This window comes from Stegostoma tigrinum, chromosome 24, assembly GCF_030684315.1.
Source record: "Stegostoma tigrinum isolate sSteTig4 chromosome 24, sSteTig4.hap1, whole genome shotgun sequence".
NCBI classification, from domain to species: Eukaryota; Metazoa; Chordata; class Chondrichthyes; order Orectolobiformes; family Stegostomatidae; genus Stegostoma; species Stegostoma tigrinum.
In genome coordinates, this window is record NC_081377.1 from 16,329,787 (window position 1) to 16,350,596 (window position 20,810).

Genomic DNA, 20,810 nt, shown 5'->3' on the forward strand with positions numbered 1-20,810 from the left:
GGGGTGAGGGTGGAGGTATGGGGGCAAGTGTAGCATTTCCTGCGGTTGCAGGGGAAGGTGCCGGGTGTGGTGGGGTTGGAGGGCAGTGTGGAGCGAACAAGGGCATCACGGAGAGAGTGGTCTCTCCGGAAAGCAGACAAGGGCGGGGATGGAAAAATGTCTTGGGTGGTGGGGTCGGATTGTAGATGGCGGAAGTGTGGGAGGATGATGCGTTGTGTCCGGAGGTTGGTGGGGTGGTATGTGAGAACGAGGGGGATCCTCTTTGGGCGGTTGTGGCGGGGGCGGGGTGTGAGGGATGTGTTGCAGGAAATGCGGGAGACACAGTCAAGGGCGTTCTCGACCACTGTGGGGGGAAAGTTGCGGTCCTTGAAGAACCCGGACATCTGGAATGTGCGGGAGTGGAATGCCTCATTGTGGGAGCAGATGCGGCGGAGGCGGAGGAATTGGGAATAGGGGATGGAATTTCTGCAGCAGGGTGCGTGGGAGCAGGTGTATTCTAGATAGCTGTGGGAGTCGGTGGGCTTGAAATGGACATCAGTTACAAGCTGGTTGCCTAAGATGGAGACTGAGAGGCCCAGGAAGGTGAGGGATGTGCTGGAGATGGCCCAGGTGAACTGAAGGTTGGGGTGGAAGGTATTGGTGAAGTGGATGAACTGTTCGAGCTCCTCTGGGGAGCAAGAGGCGGTGCCGATACAGTCATGAATGTAACGGAGGAAGAGGTGGGGTTTGGGGCCTGTGCAGGTGCGGAAGAGGGACTGTTCCACGCAACCTACAAAGAAGCAGGCATAGCTGGGGCCAATGCAGGTGCCCATGGCCACCCCCTTAGTCTGTAAGAAGTGGGAGGAATTGAAAGAGAAGTTGTTGAGGGTGAGGACGAGTTCGGCTAGGCGGATGAGGGTGTCGGTGGAGGGGGACTGGTCGGGCCTGCGGGACAGGAAGAAGCGGAGGGCCTTGAGGCCATCTGTATGCGGAATACAGGTGTATAGGGACTGGACGTCCATGGTGAAAATGAGGTGTTGTGGGCCAGGGAATTGGAAGTTCAGGCAGAGGTGGAGGGCGTGGGTGGTGTCACGGACGTAGGTAGGGAGTTCCTGGACCAAAGGGGAGAAAATGGAGTCCAGATAGGTGGAGATGAGTTTGGTGGGGCAGGAACAGGCTGAGACAATGGGTCAACCTGGGCAAGCAGGTTTGTGGATTTTGGGAAGGACTTGTGTTTTATCTTGTTAACTTGACATGTTCCTTTTACAAGACAAAAAGCCTCGTGCTTTTGATTCCAAAGGCTTGTCATCTGTGCAAGCCGTCTATTCCAACATAAGGAGTAAAAAATTGATATTTGGCATCATGCAGTTTCACACCTATTTATTTGGCAAGGCAGTCAGTATCAAATCAGATCAAAAGGTACAAGAAAGATCTTTTTCAAACCACTGAAACAGCTCAGCTAAATTTGCAACATCCACTTCTCAAGATGCAAGGATATGACTTTGAAGGAGTTAAAGCCAGGCATCAGGATAACTACATTTCACACACTGAGTAGGTTATCCAATCCACTCAAAAACCAAGATATATGTCTTGACAATAAAAAAAAACAAAGATCTACAGATGCCAGAAAACAGAAACAAAAACAGAAATTGCTGGAAAAGCTCAGCAAGTCCAGCGGCATATATGGAGAGAAAGCAGAGTTAGTGTTTTAGGTCCAGAGACCCTTCTTCAGAACTGACTGTAGCTAGGACAAATGTTGGTATGCATGCTGAAAATAGGGTGAAGGGATAGGGAACAGGAAACAATATGCGGAGATGGAGCCTAGAGAAACAGACCAGCAGACTGGGCGAGTGTTTTTTGGAATTACTACATTGTGTCCATAAAAAAATGACCCTGAGCTTCCAGTTCCCTGCTACTTCAACATACCACCATGCTCTCTGGCCAACATCTCTGTCTCAGGCTCAGCGCAAGTTGGAAAAACAGCATCTCAATTTCCTCTTGAGAACTCTGTAGCCTTCTGAACTCAATATCGAGCTCAATAATTTTAGGGCCTGAGCACCTTCTCCCATGTGCTTACTCCAATCCCCATGCACCAGGCCGTGTCATCACAGAGGCTGGAACCACAACCAACCCATTGTCAGCTACTAGCGACTAGCAGTTATTGATTCTCCCAAGCTGATCATTACCCATTCCATTGTCTGCCCACCTGCTCTTCTCTCTCTCTGGACTCCATGCCCATCCCATTTGCTCCTCCTACTACCACACCAGCCATGCCTTCCAAACCCCACCTCTCCCCCACCACAACTGCCATCTTCAGCATATTTATCACTTTTCTCCTAACTACAGTCAGTTCTGAAGAATGATCACTGGACCCAAAATATTAACTCTGCTTTCTCTCCACAGATAATGCAAGATCCCCTGAATTTTTCCCACAATTTCTGGCTTTGCTACTTCTCTTGATCTGCACATCAATGTTCTTCATTACATAGAAACATACAAACATAGAAACATTGAAGATAGGAGCAGAAGAAGGCCATTAGGCCCTTCAGGCCTGCTCTCCCATTCATCATGATCATGGCTGATTGTCCAACTCAATAGCCTAATCCTGCTTCCTCTCCATAACCTTTGATCCCATTCACCCCAAGTGCTATATCTAGTCGCCTCTTGAACACATTCAGAGATAGCAAGAACTGCAGATGCTGGAGTCAGACGGAACACGGTTTGGAGCTGGAGGAACAAAACAGGCCAGGCAGCATCAGAGGAGCAGGAAAGTTCTTCAGAAAGAAGCTTCCTGACCTGAAATGTCAACTTTCCTGTTCCTCTGAGTTGCCTGGCCTGCTGTGTTCCTCCAGCTCCACACTGTGTTGCCTTTTAAATACATTCAATGTTTTGAGATCAACTACTTCTTATGGTAATGAATTCCACAGGCTCACCACTCTTTGAGCGAAGAAATGTCTCCTCAACTCCATTCTAAATCGTCTACCCCAAATCCTCATACCGTGACCCCTGGAACAGCATCTCTGCATCTGCCTTGTCCAGTCTTATTAGAATTTTATAAGTCTCTATGAAATCCTCCTCATTCATCTGAATTCTAGCAAAAATATTCCCAACCTAGTCAATCTCTCCTCATATGTCAGATCCAACATCCCTGAAATCAGTCAGGCCATTCTCAAATTTATCCAACTACACTTTGGCCAGAGACAATAAAAACATTTGCGAATGTACAACTACAAGAACAGCTAAAGACCAAAATTCTCAGATGTTCTGATAGGATTAAAGAAGTACCTGAGAAGATTTCAAGATAACAAAGTGTGGAGCTGGATGAACACAGCAGGCCGAGCAGCACCTCAGGAGCACAAAAGCTGATGTCCTCTGATGAAGGGTCTAGGCCCGAAACATCAGCTTTTGTGCTCCTGAGATGCTGCTTGGCCTGCTGTGTTCATCCAGCTCCACACTTTGTTATCTTGGATTCTCCAGCATCTGCAGTTCCCATTATCCTTGAGAAGATTTGTTAGTTTTGGGTATACAGAGATAAATTTGGGACATCGCAACAAGTAATTTTCAAAGGAAGACAAGTCCTAATACCAAAAACATTACACCAATATATTGTGTATATGTTATACAAAGGGTATATGGGTATTGACTGCTCAAGCCAATTATCATGTCAATCTGCATACTTGCCAGGGATGAATCAAGATATTCAACAACTCACAAATCTAAGTAAGGTATTCTAAACATAGCATCTCCAACAGCAGAGGGAGTCTTTACATCTGCATAATATTCTATCCTCTCCTTCAAAGAAGATAACTACTCAATTATTCACACTGCATAGGGAAGATTACATCCTTATGGGGGATTACTTTTTATTAACTCATTCATAGGATATGAGTGTAACTGGTTGCCAGCATTTATTGCCCATCACAGGTTGGCCTTGAGAAGGTGGTGGTGAGCTGCCTTCTTCAACCGTTGTAGTCCACCTGCTGTAGTTGATCCACAATTCCACAGTATTGACTCAGCAACAGTGAAGGATTGGCAATATACTTCCAAATTAGGGTATCGAGCTGCTTGAAGGGGAACTTGCAAATGGTGATGTTCCCAGATGTCTGCTGCCCTTGTCCTTCTAGATGAAAGTGTTTATAGGTTTGGATGATACTGACTGAAGATCTTCGGTGAATTTCTGCAGTCCTTCTTATAGATAGTACACACTGCTATTGAGTGTTGGTGGTGGAGAGAGTGGATGCTTGTGGATGTAGTGCTGCCAATCAAGTGGGCTGCTTTGTCCTGAATGAGGTCAAGCTGTTGTGCATTGTTGGCGCTGCAGCAATCCAGGTAATTGGGGAGTATTTCATCACATTCCTGACCTGATCCTTGGTGGCATAGATAGTGAATAGGCTTTTGGGGAGTCAGGAGTTGAGTTACTCGCCTCGGCATTCCTTCCCTCTGACCTGCTCTTGTAACCATTGTGTTTAGGTAGTGAGTCCAGTAGAGTTTTTGGTCAATGGTAACCCCAGGTTGTTATTAGTTCAGTGATGGTTACAGTTTCAGTGGTAGTTACACCATTAAATATCAAGGGGCAGTCATTAGATTGTCTCCTATTGGAGATGGTCATTGCCTGGAATTTGTGTGGTGTAAATTTGTGGACCTTATGATGGAGGGAAGATTGTGCAGCTGAAGGCAGTTGGATCTGGGACTCCACCCTGAGGAACTCCTGCAGAAATGTCCTGGCACTGAGATGATAGACCTGCAACAACCTCATGACTCCGACCAGTGGAAATTTGGCCCCCTGTTACTCAAGGATTCCAGTTTTGCTTTGGTTTTTCAATGCCACACTTGGTCAAAATTTGGCCTTGATATCAAGGGCTGTTATTCTCAACTCACTTCTGGAATTCAGTTCATTTGACCACGTTTAAACCAAGGCTGTAAAAAACCAATGCTCTAAATTTTCCATTATTTAGCTACTTAGCAACACAATGGGTGCAGTGGAGTATGACACAATGATTACGATTTCCGGTTTGTTCAGTCTCCAGGAACAGATCATGTCTGGTTGCATTTCATTAATAAGCCACTTAAAAGAAATGTGCACCAAAAGGGGTATATCCCATATTACACAATCTCTATCCTCTTTCGAACAGTTTAGTGAATTCCGTGCAAATAAGGCCCTGACCTGAGCAACAACAGCCAGACTGCATCGTACTAAATAACACCAATCAACATGCAGAGAAGAATGTCTACTGAGCTACAAATACAGGCCCACTCAGTTCTAACCCCTCATGCCTGGGCTACTTTGGAGACCTTTGGTCCGTGAGCTCAGAAAGTGATCCTTATGTGCCCAGTTGCAACAATCACCCCTCAGCAGCTGAATGTTGTTCACAGATGATGACCTCTCTCACTGAGATTTATCTTTTTCAGATTTGGTCACCTACATCTGTTCACACAATTTCCCAAGTACTATGTGAAATCTCAGGCTATCTTTATGCTATGAATGTGCAGCACCATGTTCATTAGTTTAAACAGTAGATCAATACTACAATCTAGTTCTGGGCAGGAAGCTTAATCTGAGGAATGGGTTAATTGTTGCAAGTGTAACACAGTTTAATGGGGAATTAGTTTGACTGCCACAGTGATTGGACTAACTTTTCATGAAACAACTTATATTTTCCAAGGTATGAAGTAGAGGAAAGATCAAGGTTGAGAAAAGATCATTTGACTCTTAAGTACTCAAAGAGCCATTTTCCCAAATTCTTCTGATCATAACATTGTCTTCCCAAAACATCAACTCCAATTGACATGAATTAGAGATGTGTTCCTCAATACACTGCTCAATGAATCATATAACCCCGACAGTGTAAAAACAGGCCCTTCGGCCCAACAAGACCACACTGACCTTTGGAGCATCCCACCCAGACCCATCCCCCGATAATCCACCTAATATACACATCCCTGAACACTATGGGCAATTTAGCATGGCCAATTCACCTAGCCTGCACATCTTTGGACTGTAGGAGGAAACCAGAGCACCCAGAGGAAACCCACACAAACACAGGGAGAATGTACAAACTCTGCTCAGACAGTTGCCCGAGGGGGGAATCAAACCCAGGTCCCTGGTGCTGTGAGGCTGCAGTGCTAACCACTGAGCCACTGTGCCACCAATGCTTTGGGACTTCTCTGGAGCATTTGATATAACGTTTATCCTCCTTCTGGCCATTTGGCATTAAATCTTGAGCATTCTCACAACATCAATGGTTGAACAAAGAAAGCAAAAGGCTACCTTTTTCTGATCGGAGTGAAATTCCCAACTCTGCATCTCCACACCTTCTCACACCCATTAAGGACCAGAGGCTAGATTCGAGATAAGGAGCAGGAGGTTTCGACAGGACATGAGGGGAGAAATCATTCAGATGGTGATGGGAAGCTGGAAAACCTGCTGCCTGCAAGGATGATAGAGTCAGAGTCTTGTAAAATTTAAGAAGTATTTAGATGTACGCTTTCGATGCCAAGGCTATGGGTCAAGTGCTGGAAAATTGGATTAGAATCATTAGGTGGACAGGGTGAATAACTGAAGTCTTTTTCCTAGGATGGGAGAGTTCGAGACTAGAGGTTTAAGGTGAGAGGGGAAAGATTTAAAAAGGACTTGGATAATTTTTTCACACAGAGAGTGGTGCGTCTATGGAATGAGCTGCCAGAGGAGGTGGTGGAGGCTGAAACAATTACAACATTTAAAAGGCATCTGGATGGGTACGTGAACAGGAAGGGTTTAGAGGGATATGGGTCAAATTCTGGCAAATGGGACTAGGTCTGATTGCGATGTCCGGTCCGTGCGGACAGTTTGGAACAAAGGGTCTGTTTCTGTGTTGTGCAACTCCATGATTCTGAGTCACTGGACCTGAAACTTTTAACTCTGATTTCTCCCTACAGATGCTGCCATACCTGTTGAGCTTTCCCAGCAATTTCAGTTTTTCTCTATGACCCTATGGTTATTTTTGACGGGCGCAGACTAGATGGGCTGAGGTTCATCCTTTCTGTGTTGTAGACCTCTATGACTAAAGACTGTTTTTGCCTCAGTCTCCCTCCAATAATAAGTGCTGGATTGAGAACAATGGACCTGTAATATTTGCTATCAATCTTGCTTGCACAGAAGAAAACGCACGGAGCACCGGGATCAATGCAGTTCGTGTTGTTGGGAGCTGTTAGCCTGGGAGAAGTAGACAGAGCTTGCTCATGCAGCTGATTTCCTTCCTGTTGCTGGAAGCTGTCAGCTGTACAGGACTCATACATTCCTGCTCAACTACATCTCCTGTCAAAAAAAAACAATGCACAACTTCTGATTCCGCAACATACTTCAGAGATGACGTTGGAGGAGCTTTCCCCTTAAAATGTTTCAACTCTGAGAAACATTCCTAGTAGAACGGGACAAATCCTGAAGGCCGGGTGTCGGGTTACAGCGTCCTGTATCTTTTATAAACTTACTCTTGGTAAGTTATTGAATTCCAGTCCCTACTAAACTAACGGATGGAGGCTGATGGCGGTCTCTATGTAACCGATCATTATGGGAGTGTTAACAGAAATGCCTAAAAGAAGCTATTTCAGGAGGAAAGTAATGAATTGCCGTATCTCCACAGGGTTGAATATTCAGTTTATTTGATTTTTTTTTAGGTTTCCCTTACACGGTAAATATGTAAAGGCTAATGCCGTGAGTGCAACTTACATCTGATTGACAGGTAGAGATAAGTGGACTGTAACACTGGACTCGTTCAGTTTGTCTTTGCCATGCTGTTTATTTCAGAGATTCGTTGTTATTGCAGGTGTGGAATTTTTTGTTGAGACTTTTCTCGTGCGTTCTGAAACTGAACAGGGAACACAATCATTTTTATTTCAGGCACCTTCCGGGAGGTGTCTCTGAGTTGTTCAGATTTCTACATTCTCCTCTGATTTTTGAGCTACTGGTGCACCCGTTTGTAAGATTTCTGTTACCGGGATGACACTAAGTGCCCAGCGTTCTCTGTTAGCTGTTACTTTGGAAAATATCACAACCCACAAGTAGCCACTGAAACTGAGCCAGTTTTGTGAAGGGCTTGCTACCTGGTCAGGTGTGAATATTTGCAGGAATTCCCAGAGCTTTGTGCTAAATCCAGCGGAGCTTTCTAACAGTTTGAAAAGTGAGCCATTTGAGTATCAACTGGCAACCCTTACTTGGCAAAGCATTTTCCCCTACTCTATTCACTCTCTTCCTTGTCATAGGTGCCAATCAGAATAGACATGAGAAAAATTGGACATCAAATGATTGAATTTATAACATGATAGCATTCTTCTTTTGCTTGACTAACTCTATCCAGATTCAGCAGGCACACCTTGCCCATTGTTACAGTGAAGAACAATTAAAACTATAATTTCTCTGTAGTGCTTTACTCACTTGTGAGGCATGGAGCAATGGTCTCTGACTCCACACAAAGGAACTGTTATATAGTCATAGCATGGGACAAGGTAGATACATTGAATGGATAAGATGGATCCATGGCAGTGACTTATACAGTGATGACTGAAAAGCAATCCCATGTCATTTTCAACATCAGTTCAATTACTCATCTTTACAGTTGTTCCATCACCTGGCACATAATATGATGGAGACAACCTGGGCATTTGGGCAAGACTCAGCATGTACCAGTAGTTACTACAGGACAGCTAGCTTCCCTCAAGGCTGGCCCTTCTTTTTTGAAAGTGGACCAATCCCAGATCACTTATTACAGCTAATTTGATGAAGGTTTTCACAATGAAGAGCAATGAATATCAGCAAAAACTGACTGTCTGGTGCTGCATTCAGGCATATGGTTCAGTCCTCTTACCTTCACCTCATAAATATTAGAACCTTCCTGAACATTGCACACTATCTGTGGGTCTCAGAGTAACCATCAAGCTTCCATCCCCAAAAGTGCACACCTTTTCCCTAAATTATCTATCGCTCCATCTGCAATTTTAATGTACCATGGGGTAAGTCACACTACCTCATTTTAGCATATTTTGATGAACGCATCCACTTCATGGTTCTTCATCAATGTTTTGAGAATGGCAACAAAACTTCTTGAAGCAGAAAAAGAACCTGAGGCAATTTTTGTGTTCATACCGACAGTTCCGATCTTTAGAAGCTTTCTGGTTCTCAATTATGTGAAGACTCTAGAAATGCTGAGGTTTTTTAGAACAGAAGAGATTAACAGAAAGATTTATTATACATGTGCAAAATTATTTAATGCTTTAATTAGATTAAATAGGGAGCAACTATTTGCAATGATGAAAGTACTGGTAACTAGAGATTGCCAATTTAAGGCAATTGACAAAACACCCAGAGGCATTATAAGGAATGAAATGTACAGCAGGTTGTTATATCTGGAAAATACTCACTGAAAAGGTCGTGGGAGCAGATATGCTAATAACTCAGAAGGGAATTGGGTAAACACTTGAAAAGTATTTGCAAGGCTGTGGGAAAGTGCAGCATCATGAGACATTGCCTACGCAGAATGAGCCTTATGGCCTCTTATGCTACATGATTTGATGATAGTACCTTAATTTTATGCCAGTATTAGTTGCTGCACGTATTGTGTGTCCATCAAAGCTTATGCAGTCAAGAAAACTTTGACCAACACCGTAAATAAAACTTTCAACAATGGTTGTTGCTTGAGGATAAGTGGCAAACCCCTCAAAAGAAATCTAAACCAGACGCTGAATCTGTAACTAGCTCGTCTGAAAAGAAATTAAGAGTTACAGATATCGATCCCAGATGGGTGCATGGCATGAAAAACATTATCGCAATGAGAAATGATGGGAAATGACACTGCACCAAGGAGAAGGGCAAAGAAGCCTAGAAGTTGTTTTAAGATTGCTTAGCCTGAACTCAGAGCTTAGTCCAAACAGCATGCTCCACTTTCAATAGCACAGTGGAATGATCAATTCACATTAATTAATAAATTCATTGCCAAAAAGGAAGTAAAGGTTACTTATAGGTGGGTTGATCATTGCCACATTCTTTTGATAGTTTGATGGTGTGTGATTGACACCAGCAGTGTAAAAACATAATATACTAGAACAACAGAGTGAAACAAGTAACTGCTACCGTTGGAGTTGTATTGGAGTATTTTCACTTAACATTACAGCAGTGGGTGCCATTTGCAAGTCTTGTTCTTTCAAATCCAAAGACTATCATATTTTATCATTTCCCTAAAGTTACAAACCAGATGAATTTGGAAGTTTATATATTCTCATGCCTTGCAAATTAAATTTAGAGTGCAGCTTATGACATTATTTATTTAAAGTAACAGTACAATGCAAAATGTTATGTCTCACATTCATAATATCAGAATGCCTTTAAGAAACATGCTCCTCATATCATCACTGTATGCATATAATCTGTGTATTTAAATTAAAAATATCATATTCCACCTTAATTGGTACCATTGGAAGAATGACATACTACTAGAAACATGCCCCTCTGTGGTAGTCTAATAGCTTAATATTATTCTTGAAACTTGGATGTCTGAGAATGCTTGTGTGTAGGTGTACTATAATATCAACACCCAATTTTTTATGTTATCAGAGATAACATAAGCCTTGCCGAATCAAATAAAATACCCTGTTGGAGGCAAATTACACCAGCAATGAAATGAAAGAGCAACAAAATGAGCAGGAGCATATAACCAAGAATTGTAATGGGTTTATTATAATTTCATAAATGATGTCTGAGAAATATAAATGTCTGAGATGGTTCCTTCAATAAAGACCTAATCATGTACATTAAAACATTAATAGATTTAATTTTCTGATGGCACTTGTGATAGCAGGTTATCATATCTGACTATGATTCAATGTCGTAACTCAAATACAGCAAAATCAGAACCCCGTCTGATTATTAACAGAATTCTAAAAAGACTTCTTGCTCTTCACAACTCACTTCCAAAATCTTTTTAATTAGAAAATGCCCTTCAAACTTAATGAGTTGCTTTGAAAGAAATGGATAAAATAATACGTAATATTTGCTGATGACATAAAGATATGGATTTTTTTTCAACAGTACTCACTCTAGAAAACGACAATGTTTTCGAGGAGAATACTGAGATACAGGCTACTAGACTAGGTGGGATTGAGGTTCACAAGGAAGAGGTATTAGAAATCCTTCAGCGGGTGAAGACAGATAAGTCCCCTGGGCCAGATGGGATTTATCCTCTGGTCCTCTGGGAAGCCAGGGAGGAGATTGCCGAGCCTTTGGCATTGATCTTTAAATCGTCATTGTCTACAGGAATAGTGCCAGATGACTGGAGGATAGCAAATGTGGTTCCCCTGTTCAAGAAGGGGAGTAGAGACAACCCTGGTAATTATAGACCAGTGAGCCTTACCTCAGTTGTTGGTAAAGTGTTGGAAAAGGTTATAAGGGATAGGATCTATAATCATCTAGAAAAGAATAAATTGATTAGGGATAGTCAGCACGGTTTTGTGAAGGGAAGGTTGTGCCTCACAAACCTTATTGAGTTCTTTGAGAAGGTGACCAAACAGGTAGATAAGAGTAAACGGGTTGATGTGGCGTATATGGATTTCAACAAGGCGTTCGATAAGGTTCCCCACAATAGGCTATTGTACAAAATGCGGAGGAATGGAATTGTGGGAGTTATAGCAGTTTGGATTGGAAATTGGCTTGCTGAAAGAAGACAGAGGGTGGTAGTTGATGGGAAATGTTCATCCTGGAGACCAGTTACTAGTGGTGTACCGCAAGGGTCGGTGTTGGGTCCACTGCTGTTTGTCATTTTTATAAATGACCTGGATGAGGGCATAGAAGGATGGGTTAGTAAATTTGCAGACGACACTAAGGTCGGTGGAGTTGTGGACAGTGACGAAGGATACTGTAGGTTGCAGAGAGACATAGATAAGTTGCAGAGCTGGGCTGAGAGGTGGCAATTGGAGTTTAATGCAGACAAGGGTGAGGTGATGCACTTTGGTAGGAGTAACCAGAAGGCAAAGTACAGGGCTAATGGTAAGATTCTTAGTAGTGTAGACGGGCAGAGAGATCTCGGTGTCTATGTACACAGATCCTTGAAAGTTGCCACCCAGGTTGACAGGGCTGTTAAGAAGGCATACAGTGTTTTAGCTTTTATTAATAGAGGGATCGAGTTCCGGAACCAAGTGGTTATGGTGAAGCTGTACAAAACTCTGGTGCGGCCGCACTTGGAGTATTGTGTACAGTTCTGGTCACCGCATTATAAGAAGGATGTGGAAGCTTTGGAAAAGGTGCAGAGGAGATTTACTAGGATGTTGCCTGGTATGGAGGGAAGGTCTTACGAGGAAAGGGTGAGGGACTTGAGGCTGTTTTCATTAGAGAGAAGAAGGTTGAGAGGTGACTTAATTGAAACATATAAAATAATCAGAGGGTTATATAGGGTGGATAGGGAGAGCCTTTTTCCTAGGATGGTGACGGCGAGCACGAGGGGGCACAGCTTTAAATTGAGGGGTGAAAGATATAGGACAGACGTCAGAGGTAGTTTCTTTACTCAGAGAGTGGTGAGGGAATGGAACGCTTTGCCTGCAACGGTAATAGATTCGCCAACTTTAGGTACATTTAAGTCATCATTGGATAAGCATATGGACATACATGGAATAGTGTAGGTTAGATGGGCTTGAGATCGGTATGACAGGTCGGCACAACATCGAGGGCTGAAGGGCCTGTACTGTGCTGTGATGTTCTATGTTCTATGTTATGAAAGTAAATTGTAAAGACAACATTGGAAAACTATAAAGAAATATGAATAGATTAAGTGAGCGGGACAAACACTTGCGAAATAGAGAATAATGTGGGAAAATGTACAGTTGTTCATTTCAGTAAGAAGAATAAAGAAAGAAACATATTATCCAAACAATGACAAATTGCAGATCTCTGAGATGCAAAGGAACCTGGGTTTTCCATTGGAATGACAAGGAGTTAGTCTACATGTGCAGCAAGTGACTAAAAAAGCTGATAGAATGGCATCGCTCAGAGTGAAAGAACTGAATGCAAAATTAGTGAGGTTATGCTTCAGTTATATAGGGCATTGGTGAGACCATAGCTGGAGTACTGTCTACAGTATTGGCCTGCTTATTTAAGAAAGGATTAAACTGTTTAGAAGCAGCTCATAAAAGAGATACGAGACCAATACTGGATAGATAGTTCTGTGAGGAAAGGTTGGACAGGCTATTTGCGTATTCACTGGGGTTTAGAAGAGTAGGATGTGATTTGATTGAAACATTTAAGATCCTGAGAAGCCTGAACAGAGTGAATGCTGAAAGAATGTTTCCTGTTGTGGGACAATCAAGAACTATGGGTTATTACCATATAAGCATTGGTTACTCCATTTAAAACAGAGATGAGGAATTTTTTTCTCACAGAAGATCATGAGTTTTTGGAAATCTCTTGCTCAAAAGAGGGGGAATGTGGAGGAATTTTATCACCCACAATCTAATTGAATAGCAAAGCAGGCGATTGTGAGGAACTGAGTGGTCTAGACCTGCTCCAATTTGTATGCTAGATTTTTTAATTACTGCGTAAAGGTTCAGTAATGGCTAAAGAACCCTCATTGGTCAATGGAATGTTGACCTTTTTCTAAAGGAGGTCTGGAATACCAAAATACTAAATGCAGTACCTATTTTCACAAAGCCTTGTTCAAGAGTATTCTGAATTGCAGAGTTACATTTTCTACATTGAATGTTAGAAAAGATATATCGGCCTTGGCAATGTAAATAAAATTATAGCAGGGCTTAAAGTTAAATTATGAGACCCTGTAGCATATTATTGGTCTGTATTCCTTTGAGTTTTGAAATTTGAAAATTGAGAGATGATTTAATCTGTGTTTAGAAAAGGATTTGATTGAATCGATACAGAGAAACTATTTCCTCTGCTGCAGGAATTCAGAACAAGGGGGTTTGATACTTAAAATTAGAGTTCGGCCATTTAACAATGAAATCAGATTTTTTTTTGTATACAAAAAGCCCGCATTCTGGAAGTTATTGCCCCCAGAAGGCTGCGAGTGCTTAACCAACTGGGATTTCTCAAAGCTGAGCTTGTCTTTTCAAAAACGATCTCGACGGTTATGGAAAACAGCAAGTCAACGGAGCTCAGCAACTGGATCAACAACAAAATAAAAACCAAAAGAACTACGGATGCTGTAAATCAAGAGCAAAATCAAAGTTGCTGGAAAAGCTCGGCAGGTCTGGCAGCATCTGTGGAGGAGAAAACAGAGTTAACGTTTTGGGTCTAGTGACCCTTCCCCAGAATTTCCTCAGTTCTGAGGAAGGGTCACTGGTCCCGAATTGTTGACTCTGTTTTCTCCTCCACAGATGCTGCCAGACCTGCCGAGCTTTTCCAGCAACTTTGTTTTTGGATCAACTACAATCTCATTGAAAAGAGGAAGAGTTTCAAGGGGATGAGCTCCTATTCCAATGGCCTTGATAAAATTACACCATTTGCTCCTGAATTATACTTTTATTGACCAAATCCTCACATATATCCTAATTGTAAAATGAGACATTCAATGCAAATTGTCAGAAGTGAAGAAAGGACTGTAAATTCACTACCATGATTTTAACACTAACATGCACTAAAATTAGCCATTCTGAAAACCCTAGCCGGCTATTAACGGTTAAATAACTACCATTTCTAGAATATGTGATGGCTGCTGCATTAATGCAGTAAAACTAACCATGACTGGTAATAAGTAAATATCTTTATCATTAACAGGGAAGTGTTAAAAAAGATGGGAGATTGGAGTTTTTTGGAAAAACTCCTCGATGAAGTACAGGAACATTCAACAGTGATTGGCAAGATTTGGCTCACTGTGCTCTTCATATTTCGGATTCTGATCCTGGGCACAGCCGCAGAGTATGTGTGGGATGATGAGCAGTCAGATTTTGATTGCAATACAGCGCAGCCAGGTTGTGAAAATGTTTGCTATGACAAGGCTTTTCCAATCTCACACGTCCGCTACTGGGTGTTGCAAATCCTCTTTGTGTCAACACCAACACTTATCTACTTGGGCCATGTGATACACATATCAAGGCAAGAGGTAAAACTGAAGCAGCGAGAGGAGGCACTGAGGTCCCTGCAGAACAAAGACAGCGAAACTGAATACATTTTGAAAGAGATTGAAAAAAAGAAGCTAAAGTATGCCATTGATGAAAGTGGAAAGGTCGAAATTAGGGGAGCACTATTGTGCACCTACACACTCAGCATTATCTTCAAGATGACATTTGAACTGAGCTTTCTACTAGGTCAGTGGTATTTATATGGTTTTGTGATGCCTGCCATTTATGTCTGTCGAAGAATTCCCTGTCCACATCAGGTAGATTGTTTTATATCCCGTCCCACAGAGAAGACCATCTTCATTTTATTTATGTTTGTGGTAGGTCTGATATCACTGCTGCTGAACCTAATGGAAATGTTCCACCTCATTGGCAAGTGTATTTTTCGTAACATTCAGAGCAATTCCAAGAAACAGCTTTATCCAAAATTGTCTAAATTTCCAGGAGGTCCCTACATTGAAAAGGAGTCAGTACCAGTACAGTACATGTACCCATCCATGGAACAGACTCATGGACCTTATCAGAGTTGCAACAAGTCATCGACTCAGCAGAATTGGACAAACTATACTACGGAGCAGATATTAGCAGGCCAAAAGGTGAATTCCACACCACCAGGACCTTTGCCGTCATTTAACTTCTTGAGTGATGTCCCTGATAAAGTAGACCAAAGCTCAGTTCAACAGGAAAGGCCTATTAGTCCAGTCAGCAGTGTGAGCAGTCGGAGAAGGGAAACTGATGTTGCAATCTAATTTTGAATGAACATCAAGTTCTGAATGAGCAATATTTAAGAATGGTTATGTTTGACAAATGAGTTTGCAGGATTTCAGACATTGTCTATGAGCAAAGTTGAATGATATCCAATATGGATTGCAACACATTTGACATGATTTAGGTACTGTTCTAAGATGGATGCCACTGTGCCGAATAATGGACAAATACATGTCTCTGAGTCAATCACTGTATGGAGTTATTACTAAACTTGTAATTTATTTACTACTTACCGTGAGATTTCCTATTTCTTGGTTAATATTTTGTGATTGAACTATGCCATTGGACTGAATGAAACTTTTTTAGAAGCCTTTCTTTGCTATTTTGTGACTGAAATGCTCAAGTGAGTTGGTGCCAGGTCAATGCCAGTGATGTTCTGTTACCATTCAGCAGTAAGTATGCAAGAATTGAGCTCTTGGAGTTCATTTTTCTATCACCCTCCCCTCAGCCCCCTCCACATAGCATTAATACTCTTACATTTAGAAGACAAAGCGCTTCAAAAAAGTCAAGGGAAAACTCAACTTTCAGTAAGGATTAGTTACTAATTAATAAAAAAAAGCAGGTCTTAGTTAATGACATAAAACACAGCTTGGTACAAATACGTTATATTTATTAAAACTTCCAGAATGATAAATGGTGTGTCATTGAGTCAGAGATATACAGCACTGAAACAGATTAAAAGTGACTTGTACATGTTTTACTTTTAGATGTCTATGTTGTAAGTTACATAGTTATTACATCATCCACAGAATACACTGTATCTTAGTCATCAATTGTAGGTTATTTCTCAATGAACCTAAATAAGTATGCCTCCTTAATTATTAATTTTCATGTATGACAGTAATCACTAACAGCATTGTGGACTAGAGTCTGTCCTTCAGTCCAACTTGCCCATGCCAACCAAATATCCTGTATAAATCTAGTCTGATTTTCCAGCATTTGGTCCATATCCCTCTAAACCCTTCCTCTTCACATAACCCATCCAGATGCCTTTTAAATGTTGTAATTGTACCAGCCTCCACCACTTCCGCAGCTCATTCCATTCGTGCACCGCCCTCTGCCTGAAGAAGATGCCGCCTAGGTCCCTTTTAAATCTTTCCCCTCTCACCTTAAACCTATGCCCTCTAGTTTTGGACTGTCCTACCCCGGGGCAAAGACTTTGCCTATTTACCCTATCAATACCTGTCATGATTTTATAAATCTCTATGAGGCCACCCTCAGCCTCTGATGCTCCAGGGAAAGTAGTCTCAGTTTATTCAGCCTGTCCCTGTAGCTCAAACCCTTTCTAGTTTCACAACATCCTTCCTGTAGCAAGGAGACCAGAATCAATGTAATGTCTTAGCACATCCAACCCAGACACAAACCAGATTTTCTGTTCAATGACAGTGAATGTGTGGAAATCAAATAACACAACCTGTTCTTTTTTTCTAATTAAAGAATTCTTCAACGTATCCAAAATTCTGAAAAAGAACAGCAGTCAGTGTAAAAGTGATATTGTTTCAGTTGTTTCATCAGTTTCATATTTCACTTTGCTTTTAACTTCAGTAGTAAGGGATTGGGATAAACTGGCTAAGAGCACCACAAACAGTTAGAGCAAGCATTCAGCATCTTATAGCAATCATCTTTCTCAGAACTCAAACATTAGATTTTGTGTGTCCTGTATTTGGCAGCCAGTTCTGTGTGAATTCTTCCACTTCACTGGACAGGGTTTTATGAACAGTGCAGTTGCAGACTGTAGTCGACAATCTCATGCTGTTAGTGATTACTGTCATACATGAAAATTAATAATTAAGGAGGCACACTTACTTAGGTTCATTGAGAAATCAACTACAATTGATGACTAAGATACAGTGTATTCTGTAGATGGTGTAATAACTATGTAACTTACAACATAGACATCTAAAAGTAAAACATGTACAAGTCACTTTCAATCTGTTTTCACACTTGACAAGAGTATGGGTGTCATGTATTGGAGATCAAGCCAACAGGTTAAGGAAAGTGAAAGTTTCAAAGACCTTAAATAAAATGGGGTCACTGTAAAGTAATTCAAAAACAAAAGTTTGTCAACTTTTAATAATTGATCCTTCCCTTGCCCAGCCCCAATCTATCTTCTAAAACCTGCCTGGTGATCTCTGGTTATTAGTATGACCAGCATTGAGTAAATGCTGCTTGAAATCTTTCCCTAGAATTCCAAATATGTGCTCTTCCCCTTTCTCTGCATCCTGATGTTGAAATCAGAACTCCTTGCAATGGTTTCATTCATGTGCAAATCAAAACAGTGGAACATCTCAGCTCCTTGAGATTTCCTACCTCCTGCAATTTTCACTATTTTCCTCATTAGCTGTGGTCATCAATTGCCAAGTTATCTCATTTCTTTCAAATGTGGTGATGCACTATCTCATGTTGACTTCTCAATAGTAGGTTTTCAAATCCTTACTAAATATGGGAATATTCTATTCTGTAACCTCTAGGTAGTGATCTTCAATATCATGGAATAGAATTGAAAGAAGGAATTGGTAGCATCAAACCACACTCCTTAAGAAATTACCACACCTTGCTCATTATTTATAGTTTTATTTGCCACATTATTTCAATTTGAAAATACCACCACAGGCCTGAAGACATCATTGGAAGTTCTATTGCGAAGGTATGTTGTGAGATGCAAAAGCAAATTGCACACCAGCACTTTTCACAGCCAAGCATTGCCCTACCTTTAACTAATGCTATTGCATTGTTAGCCAGCATTGTATTCTCTCCAACAGATACTCCATGAGCAAAATAAAGCAAAATGACGTAAACTCCAATGGCCAACCTTGAAGAGTGAAGGACGCTGAAACAGGACGTCAAGAATTAAAAACAGCTGTGACTGTGACCATAGTTTTGAAATCTGAGCTCACACTTGAGAAAGTTGCTCATGATCTTCTTAGGTAAATTTAGCTCATTGCAATAGTAACAAAGTCCCAGCTGTTTCTCAGAAATGTGACAACTGAAGGAAAGCACACAATTAACTCTGTAAATAATCAATTAGATGAAATATTTGTTAAAGTGTCCTGTACAAGGTGAATTTTGTGTTACTTCTTGATGCCATTTGAACTGCTGACTGAAATAAATTTTTAAATATTGAATTCTAACCATGCAATTTCTGCAGTTTATTTATCTGGTTTCCTCGCCAAAAATTGCTTATTTGTCTATGGATTTTATTTCAAAGCTGAGCTGAGCAACAGGTCTCCTCACTGGAGTCAACATCTGGACACATGGATCTGTGTTTGACAGTGACACAAGTGTGGTCCCTAGAACTGACCAGTGATGAGTATACACACATTTCATTAGTCCGCTGTGGGACTTGGAACTTCAATTTCAGCTAGCTTAATTAAAATAGGAAATTGCACTTCTACTTACATCCGACATCTTAAAAGGCTTTACATCTAATGATGTATTTTCAAAATATTATCCTTCTTGTCGTGACTTTGTGCACAGCAAATATCCACAAACAATAATATGTTAATGGCCACTCTCAAGAAAGTTGCTTTATGAACCTCTTGAAATTAAATTTAACTCATTGCGATATTGACCAAACCCTAGCAGTTTTTCAGAAATGTGAGAACTGGAGGAAAGCACACAATTTTCTCTGTAAATAATCAATTAGATTAAATATTTGTTAAAGTGATTAACAAGTTCTGGTAACAAGCTTTGTTTTCTCTGTGATGTTGATTGAGGGTGAAATGCCCTGAAAATGATGCCAAAGGATCATTTGCACCCACCCAAAGGAGACAGTTGGGGAGCTCACGTTAACATTCCATCAAAAAGCTGGCAGCTCCTAAAGTGCAGCGCTAACTCAACATCTCACTGGAGCTTCAGCCTTCAGTTCAGTGCCGATGTCCTACAGTGGAACATAAACCTGGATCTTTGTGACTCAGAGACATGAGTGCTACCATTTGAACCACGGTTGACACTTGTGGATTGAAGTTTTCCTGATAGTTGTAAAAATGACATGTACATGAATTGAGTTTATGCCAATGTCAGAGCAGTCCCTGAAGATCTGATCCCACGACTCAAAATTACCTGTTATTTGGCAGCCTCACTCATGTATCAATGTTCTCGGTTATTTCTGAGTTAACCTGACTGCAAACTGTTCAAAATTTTTAACCTTGACATTGATATCAACAATAAATTGGATTTTCAAAATCCTCTACACTCAAAGAAGGAATCTTACAAAAGCAAATATTAACAGGAGTAAAAGATTGAAAAAAAGGCTATTTTAACATTAGCCAGAGAAATCCCCATTCGTTATTGTTTCTTTCATGACCCCTGAATTCTAGCCTTTACTTCCCAAAACACCACTATTTAAAAAATACTATCTGTTTGTTATCAAAACACTTTTGTGGGATCTTGCTATGTATGAATGAGCTCTTCCTACGCAAGTACAATTACTGCACTTCAAAAAAGACTTCATTAGCTGCAAAGCCCTTAGGGATGTCCTGAGGTAATGAAAGACACAATAAAAATGGAAGTTTTTCCTTTTCATCCTTTACCAACAGGGCTATTCTAAGTGTTGATAATTTTAAGGAAAACATTGCTCAGTCCCAACCATAAAATTTCACTCTCTTGGCTTAATATTAGTTGAGTTTAAAGTCGGTAGTGAGTTTTGAGAAGATTTGTAGCTCAGTTTGAGGTTCTGGATGTGAGTTTGCTCGCTGACCTGGAAGGTTCATTTTCAGACATTTCGTCACCATTCTAGGTAACATCATCAGTGAGCCTCCGACGAAGCGCTGGTGTTATGTCCCACTTTCTATTTATCTGGTTAGGTTTCCTTGGGTTGGTGATGTCATTTCCTGCATTGGTGATGTCATTTCCTGTTCTTTTTCTCAGGGGATGGTAGATTGGCTCCAAATCAATGTGTTTGTTGATGGAGTTCCTGTTGGAATGCCATGCTTCTAGGAATTCTCATGCGTGTCTCTGTTTGGCTTGCAAGAACTGTG

General features: G+C 41.2%; 1 protein-coding gene across 4 annotated transcripts; it reads left to right on the forward strand.

Annotated features, from left to right (window-relative positions):
* Positions 1–7,229: 7,229 nt before the first annotated feature.
* Positions 7,230–18,927, forward strand: LOC125465141 (gap junction alpha-4 protein-like). Of its 4 annotated transcripts, none has more exons than XR_007250178.2 (3): positions 7,230–7,451; positions 14,723–16,223; positions 18,303–18,927. XR_007250178.2 is itself a non-coding variant. In XM_048558313.2 (3 exons), the coding sequence occupies exons 2-3, from the start codon at positions 14,739–14,741 to the stop codon at positions 18,602–18,604; spliced, it is 525 nt and encodes a 174-aa protein (XP_048414270.1). In that variant the 5' UTR covers positions 7,230–7,451; positions 14,723–14,738; the 3' UTR covers positions 18,605–18,927. The 4 variants fall into 4 exon arrangements, 2 of the variants coding, with proteins under 2 accessions (XP_048414270.1, XP_048414268.1); XR_007250179.2 differs by having other exon boundaries at positions 18,594–18,927; XM_048558313.2 differs by having other exon boundaries at positions 14,723–15,252; positions 18,594–18,927.
* Positions 18,928–20,810: the final 1,883 nt, after the last annotated feature.